Source organism: Mycena indigotica (genome assembly GCF_014461135.1).
Source record: "Mycena indigotica strain 171206Taipei chromosome Unknown Mind.scaff0003, whole genome shotgun sequence".
Lineage (NCBI taxonomy): Eukaryota > Fungi > Basidiomycota > Agaricomycetes > Agaricales > Mycenaceae > Mycena > Mycena indigotica.
Window position 1 is genome coordinate 3,692,990 of NW_023503002.1, and position 8,341 is coordinate 3,701,330.

General features: G+C 54.4%; 1 protein-coding gene across 1 annotated transcript; it reads right to left on the reverse strand.

Moving 5' to 3' along the window:
- Positions 1-6,851: 6,851 nt before the first annotated feature.
- Positions 6,852-7,881, reverse strand: MIND_00384200 (uncharacterized protein; the record flags this gene model as incomplete). Its single annotated transcript, XM_037360674.1, has 3 exons — positions 6,852-7,370; positions 7,425-7,534; positions 7,587-7,881. The coding sequence occupies 3 exons, from the start codon at positions 7,879-7,881 to the stop codon at positions 6,852-6,854; spliced, it is 924 nt and encodes a 307-aa protein (XP_037223559.1).
- Positions 7,882-8,341: the final 460 nt, after the last annotated feature.

Consider the following 8,341-nt stretch of genomic DNA (forward strand, 5'->3'; position numbering starts at 1 on the left):
GTCCCTCCGTGTATTTCCTGTAGTCTTATTCACGCTTTGGATCCTCCCCTGCTAGGCTTTCGTCGGAGTCTCCAGGGTTGCCCTTACAGCTATGGACAATGGTCGGGATGGGTTGGGGGCGTGCCTTGGATGTGCTCAGATGGTCAGAGGGAGGCCAAAGTGGGTGTTAGCGGTAGCGGGAAGAGTGGATGCGCAGTGATACATGGTCCCACATATTAACCGGTGTTTATAAACTGGTTTGTAAACCGGATCAAAAAAACTGCACCCTAGTCAAGTGTTGATGTCTTGTTTAGATAATGCAATGATCTTGATCATTACATGAAATGATATCCAAAAGTATTTATTCTCACAGGAAGCCACAGTGTTTAAACATGAATTTCTAGCTAAAAAGTGACAGATTACTTAGCACTGCTTAGAAATTGCATCTAATTTCTTTTCCCTCATGGGAAGTCACCCAGTGAGAAGAAAAGCTTCAAATTGTTCATCTTGGAAAAAGCTTTTTTTTTTTTTTTTTTTTTTTAAAAAGAATTGAGAAAAAAACCAATTATTGGGTGACTTCCCATATGGGAAAAGAAATTGTTTTGGCATGAATAAACCCCTTTGCCAAGATGCTGATGGTCCCATCAGGACCCCATTGGACTGGCATCCCCATCAGGGTCTTGATAGATTTATTCGTGGGGTTGAATAAACTTTTTTCTTGCTCCCATCACAAAAACTGACGGTTTTAGGACTGTTACAATCAAGACGTGACGGCAAGATTGTAGTGTTACACCGTCACGTCTTCTTGCTCAACAACAAGTTGTGCTACAGTGCTAATAGCACCCAATGTGTCCCAATAGCACAATCCATGCTTCTGTCAGGGGAAACCCTGATGCCGTCACTTGATCCCATCAAGCGCCGCGTCTCCGCTCGCGTCTCCGCGTCTCCGCTCGTGTCTCCGCGTCTCCGCACCCTGACGCTCTCCCTCCACTGCCCACACCACATCCCACATCCAGTGATCCCCAGTCTTCGACTTCCCTGGCCACCCCTTTCCGGGAGTCTCTCCGCCGGCGGAGTCACCATCAGGGATCACTAATGCCATCGGAGACCTCTCCGGATGTGGACGCACCACTTCCCTCCGAGACCTTGAGCCTATGGCCTTCTAGCCTCTCTGGGCTGTCACTTATTAAGGTCTCCCTACGATCTCTACCTGCTGGACCTCTTGGGTGTCCCCAACCCATGTCAGCGTTCGGGCTTATGTTCGGATGGCTGAGCCTTGCCATGGCTCCCCTCTCCACTCCGCCACCACGGCCCCCGTCATCGGGCCTTCCCCTGGGTGAGGCCTACTGCCGTTAAGGCTCGTGCCTACTGCAGCGCCCCAGGCTGCACGCCCTCACACCTCCACCTCTCTGGAGACGTCCGGGGACGTCTCCGAGTGACCCCTGTCGCTACCCTCCAGTGGTCATGGCTGGCCGCCATTCCCATTGGTCCTCTTCGACACTCCCCGGCCCTTGGGCTAGACCAGACTCCTTCCCTTTCCGCTCCACGCCTTCCCTCTCCGTTTCCGGCCGTCACGTCACGGTCACACACCCGGAGTCGATTCCGATTCCGATTCCGATTCCGGTTGTCACGGTCACGGTCACAAGCGGAGACGCCCAGAGGCAGCCTGGACCTCCCGAAGCCCTTCTTAGGCCTTCTAGGGATGCCTGGGCCCCTCCCTTGGCATCACGGTCCCAAACCTGCCTCTCCGGAGCTTCAAGGGCTACTCGACACTCACCTAGAGTCCATTAGCGATGCCTGACTTCTCCCATCTGTCATCCGTCGCTATGCAGTCACTCTATCATTACTCCGGTCACTGGTATATAGTAGTGCACCTGGGCAGAGGGCTCCTTGGCTTGTTCTCTAAGGATTCCCCCTCTGCTCAGGTGAGTCTGTAGCGTCCCTTCCTGTTGTAATAGTTCACTAAGGATTCCCCCTCTGCTCAGGACTCTGATTTCGAGCCTCGCGAGGTTGCCCTTACAGCAGAACAAGCCCACCAATACGGACCTCACCTCCCAACTCCCTGCCAGGGCCCGCAGTCTCTGACACCCCCCTGCCGGTAACCTGGAGGTGGCCTCCGGAGGGGCTGCATGCAGGAGGATTCTTGGTGGATTGCGACAGATGGCTCCGTCCCGGCCCCACCCGACCTTGCGCTGCACAGCCCCAGCCCCCCTTCGAACACTTTGGTCCTCGTGAGGCCTCAATACTTCCTCCTGCCCGGCCCTTGGTGTTCTCCTCCGGCCGTGGTTTAGCTTTCCCATGCCCCGCGCCCTATGGCCCCGGGCTGTCCTGAACCACTTCCGGACCCCCTTCCCCCCCGATTCCGACCGTGGCCCCGCCTTCCTTCCCTCCACCCATGGCTAATGCTGGCCTCTCCGGCCACCGCTGGTCTGTCCCTAGCCGTTCCTGCTGCCAGCCACCTGTCGGAATGGGCTTCCCCTGCCATGCGGAGCGCCCTGATGGCATCAAAACGACTCCGGATTCCGATTCCGATTCCGCTTTCCCGCGGTTGTCGCTGCGATGGCCATTACCTCTGCATGCTCCCCACTCTTACTGCCAAAGATGCTGACCATAGTGTCTTTGCCGGTGCGATGACTTTCCCTTCCGCACCTTCTGCCATCACCATGCACCTCGCCTCCTCTGTCTCCTGCTTAAACCGCACCCCCACCACGACATCATGTGACCGCCTAGATTTTGGCAGACATGTGACAACTCCACCGGAATTTAGGCGGCACATGATCCCTGGATTGATTCCGGGGGCATCTCCGGAGACCTTTCCGCTGATGCTGTCATCGTGGCTTGACATGAGACCGCTCACACCCTGAGCAAGGCTCGGCTTCCTTGGGAGGCAAGTCTCCATACTCCATCACCCGTGTCCCCCTACGCACGTGTCTCCGCGGGCCCCACAGCCCGGCCCCGATTCTCATCGGACTACCCGGGTGACCTTCCCTACGTGTCTGGCTCGACGCGTCCAGTTCGACTCTGGACCTTGGGATAACCGCGAGATGGCTGATCCCTTTGATCGGCCTGCGACACCTTGGCATGACACCACTCGTTGCTGCCCCGCTAGGTTCTGGGCGTGGCCTACTGCCGTATAGGCCCGCGCCAGATGCGAGATGATGAGTCCGCTCGCCTAGGGCCGCCCTACTAGGCCACGAGTGGCAGGTGCTGAGTCGGAGTGCTGACTTTCCCCCCTCACTCTCCGGAGACGGACTCCACCCCACAATGTCATTCACATGGCATCGGAGTTCAGCTAGCACACCCCCCCGGAGACGTCTCATACGTCTCTGGTATCAACATAGCTGCCCCGGACCCTTGCCTTAGAGGATCCACCATGGTGTTACCTAGGCAGTCACTGCAGTTCAGGGCTCTGCAGGTGCCCCTTCCGTTCATGGGACCCCTCTCCGCCCGTCACGTCACGGTCACGCGCTCGGAATCGCGTTTCCGTTTCCGGTAGTCACGTCACGGTCACGTCACAAGCGGAGATGCTCAAAGGGTCCCATTGTACAGCCGGACCCCGAACAATGGAATCGCTTCTGGAATGCCTATGTCAACCCGCCTCTGCCGCACAACTAGGATGGGTCGAGCTGTTGCCACCCAGTCCGCAACACTAGGCTTAGTGCCCCGGCTGACAGCGCAGTGTCCGGAGTCACACTGCAATTCCTTTCCCCCCCCCAACCTGACATCTGGGTGCAGTAAAAGTGAGCTCGCCACTCGCTATGCTATCACCCCATGGCAAGTCACTTGCCGCCCAACGATCTCCAACGACCAGTAGAGATGGACGGAATCGCCCCTGTGACGTCACAGGCGTTTCCGGTCACGCTCGGAGACGTTTCCGGGCACAAACGGAGACGTTTCCGGAGGTGTACTTGGTGCTTTGGCTAAGCGCAGACCCCCCCTTTTTTTTTCTGTGGTGCGTCGGGGGCGCCGCACTCTTGAAGGGGGGATGGAGGAGGTATAGGAGGGGACTCGCAGAGGACCCTCCTGGAGCAACATGCGACCAGAGCGCAAGCGGGCGCACACCGAAGCTACGCAAAGGTGTAGTTGCACCATCTCTCGGAGAGGCACCGGGACCGCAGGTCTCCGGGGCGTCTCCGAATATGGGCGCGCAACCAGTGGAGAACGCAAGTACTCCATGGGTTGACCTTGGCAACAGCAATCACTGGAGCAACGCCAAGGTACCGTCACACTGGCTCTTGGAGATGGACAGTCTCTGGACATCGACAGAGACAGGAGCTTGGCCACCGGAGGACAAGGGACTCCGGAGGACGAGCTCAGTGACCCCCCGATTTTTTTTCCTGCATCGGGGCGACGCAGCTTGAAGGGGGGATGATGTCAGGGGAAACCCTGATGCCGTCACTTGATCCCATCAAGCGCCGCGTCTCCGCTCGCGTCTCCGCGTCTCCGCTCGTGTCTCCGCGTCTCCGCACCCTGACGCTCTCCCTCCACTGCCCACACCACATCCCACATCCAGTGATCCCCAGTCTTCGACTTCCCTGGCCACCCCTTTCCGGGAGTCTCTCCGCCGGCGGAGTCACCATCAGGGATCACTAATGCCATCGGAGACCTCTCCGGATGTGGACGCACCACTTCCCTCCGAGACCTTGAGCCTATGGCCTTCTAGCCTCTCTGGGCTGTCACTTATCAAGGTCTCCCTACGATCTCTACCTGCTGGACCTCTTGGGTGTCCCCAACCCATGTCAGCGTTCGGGCTTATGTTCGGATGGCTGAGCCTTGCCATGGCTCCGCCCTCCACTCCGCCACCACGGCCCCCGTCATCGGGCCTTCCCCTGGGTGAGGCCTACTGCCGTTAAGGCTCGTGCCTACTGCAGCGCCCCAGGCTGCACGCCCTCACACCTCCACCTCTCTGGAGACGTCCGGGGACGTCTCCGAGTGACCCCTGTCGCTACCCTCCAGTGGTCATGGCTGGCCGCCATTCCCATTGGTCCTCTTCGACACTCCCCGGCCCTTGGGCTAGACCAGACTCCTTCCCTTTCCGCTCCACGCCTTCCCTCTCCGTTTCCGGCCGTCACGTCACGGTCACACACCCGGAGTCGATTCCGATTCCGATTCCGATTCCGGTTGTCACGGTCACGGTCACAAGCGGAGACGCCCAGAGGCAGCCTGGACCTCCCGAAGCCCTTCTTAGGCCTTCTAGGGATGCCTGGGCCCCTCCCTTGGCATCACGGTCCCAAACCTGCCTCTCCGGAGCTTCAAGGGCTACTCGACACTCACCTAGAGTCCATTAGCGATGCCTGACTTCTCCCATCTGTCATCCGTCGCTATGCAGTCACTCTATCATTACTCCGGTCACTGGTATATAGTAGTGCACCTGGGCAGAGGGCTCCTTGGCTTGTTCTCTAAGGATTCCCCCTCTGCTCAGGTGAGTCTGTAGCGTCCCTTCCTGTTGTAATAGTTCACTAAGGATTCCCCCTCTGCTCAGGACTCTGATTTCGAGCCTCGCGAGGTTGCCCTTACAGCTTCTGACAATTTACTCACATTGATCCACCAGTGATGATATGTAGGGCAGAGAGGACATTGTTTGGAGATGATCAATGATCTTCATCATCCATCAAATTGCGCTGGAAATTTCTCTTCCTCCGGGAAGCCCTCCTCTTTAAACACATAATTCTGTCTTAAAAAATGACAGGTTGGCACCACTTGGAAATTATATCTAATTTCTTCTCCCTTATGGAAAGTCACCCATTTGTGCAACAATTTTCCTAGTCTAAAATAAACATGTGACAAGCAAGAATGTTACAAGCAAGAATGTTGAAAAGCACCTTAATTTTTTCTTTTCCTGATTTCTTCTCAGCAGCTTCAAGGGCTACTCGACACTCACCTAGAGTCCATTAGCGATGCCTGACTTCTCCCATCTGTCATCCGTCGCTATGCAGTCACTCTATCATTACTCCGGTCACTGGTATATAGTAGTGCACCTGGGCAGAGGGCTCCTTGGCTTGTTCTCTAAGGATTCCCCCTCTGCTCAGGTGAGTCTGTAGCGTCCCTTCCTGTTGTAATAGTTCACTAAGGATTCCCCCTCTGCTCAGGACTCTGATTTCGAGCCTCGCGAGGTTGCCCTTACAGCTTCTGACAATTTACTCACATTGATCCACCAGTGATGATATGTAGGGCAGAGAGGACATTGTTTGGAGATGATCAATGATCTTCATCATCCATCAAATTGCGCTGGAAATTTCTCTTCCTCCGGGAAGCCCTCCTCTTTAAACACATAATTCTGTCTTAAAAAATGACAGGTTGGCACCACTTGGAAATTATATCTAATTTCTTCTCCCTTATGGAAAGTCACCCATTTGTGCAACAATTTTCCTAGTCTAAAATAAACATGTGACAAGCAAGAATGTTACAAGCAAGAATGTTGAAAAGCACCTTAATTTTTTCTTTTCCTGATTTCTTCTCAGCAGAAACTCCTTACAAAAACTTGAAATTATTGTCCTAGTCTCTCTCTTTCTCTATATATATATAGTCTGACATGTTCATTGTTAGGTAAAAAACCTCAAGTTTTTCTCTCACATTTTTCAGGCAAAGGTTAGTTAAAAAAAGCTCAAATATCCCCTCAGAAAAGAAATATGTAAAGATTTTATATTTTTTATCTAACCTTTCACAGGGAAAATTGTGGAAACAGCACAGTGTCCCTTTGATTAGCAAGTAGTCTACTACTACTATAGTACCGCTACACTGGCACTGGCAGTGAGTGACTTGCTAATTGCCGGTGATCCTTGGTGTTTGGAAGCTAAATTACTAATATTACTAAATGATATGTAGACAAGTCATCGGCCGGAGACGATCAATATCGGACTGGGAATAGTACTCTATTTGTAGATCTGCACCACCTGGTTCGGCCAATCAAGCTCGAACGCACCAATGCTCTGGTTATTCGTCGCCTTCAACACCTTCTTCAACAATGACTGGCCAAGGGACGACTGTATCAAGAGCTTGACAATCACGTCCTGTGCGTCCTGGATGTAGACATCCCGCGGCGGGCGGCTGACCGCATTGATGCCCTGCTTCGTGCCCGCGATGCCGGCAAGCGGAAATATGGCGATGCGCTTTGCCAGCTTGTCGACGTAGTCGTACAGCGCGTTCTTGGTCTTGAAGACACGGTTGACCCAGCCGATCTGCGCGGCGGTGTCGGCGTCGATATCCGTGGCGGACAGCAGGTATTCAAATGTGCGCCCGCGATTGATGAGGTTCGAGAGGTACATCCCCCCGCCCGTGCCGGGATTGCCTCCGACGGAGGGCTCGGTCTGGGCCAGGCGCACTTCCGGCGAAGAAAGCGCGAAGCGCATGTCGCAGGCCATGAGGAATTCGTTGCCGGCTGCACGTGCGCGCTGGACTTGATTTCAACGACAAGAAGGATAGATAAGGAAGGACATCACACGCACCCCCTCGATAATCGCAATCGTCGCCTGCGGAAGCTGGGTGATATTCCAAAACAGCGAGTCGAGGAAGCCCATATCGGGTGTGAAAGGGTCGAATAACGGTTCCAGCCCCTCTGCTATGGCGTCAACGACAGCCGTTCAATAACGACGATGGCAAAGACGCACGGAATCCATTGACGAATATGTTGATATCGCTGTGGGCAATAAAGAAGTGCGGATTCGCGCTGGAGAACACGACGACGTGGATGTCCGAGTCCGTGCCGTTGACTTGCAGGCGCGCGATGAGGTTGGCGAGGTCGAATGCAAGGTGGGCGTCAAGTAGATTGATTTCAGAGAAAGTATTGTTGAGGACGACGTGCATAACACCATTGGAAGTGCTCGTCTTCACCGTCCCAAACGAGGGATACTGGGCCGCGAAGACTGAGACGCAAAGGAAAGCGATGATAAAGAAGAGGACCATAGCGCTTTGGAGCTGTGGCTGAGGACGAGAATAGGTCGTCCTTTATATCTTCCTTTGGCGTCAATTAATTGCGGGAATCACGTCGTGCAAAAGAGGCTACATGATGCGCTACGCCCTGGCCCTAGGGTGGTATTGAATATTGTGACGATCTCTATATCTCTGTTCAGTGTTATTACAGCGAGAATTGAAAACCACTATGTGCAACCACATACTGTATAGCGTCCGATTTAGAGAGACTCGCTATCATCGAGATGTGTACCGAATTTGACGACGCGCTGGGGAAGCGGGTGGTTTCCCCTCGCGACAGCTATTTCTGGTGGATGCGCCCGGCCGGGCTCCGACGGCCTTGTGTACGCCGAAGGGTTTCGGTGGGCGTCAATTGAAGTCACTGGCACGGTTCCCTTCAAGTAGATTTGCAAACTGACACTCGCAGCTGTGAATAGTCCCATTCAAGACGACT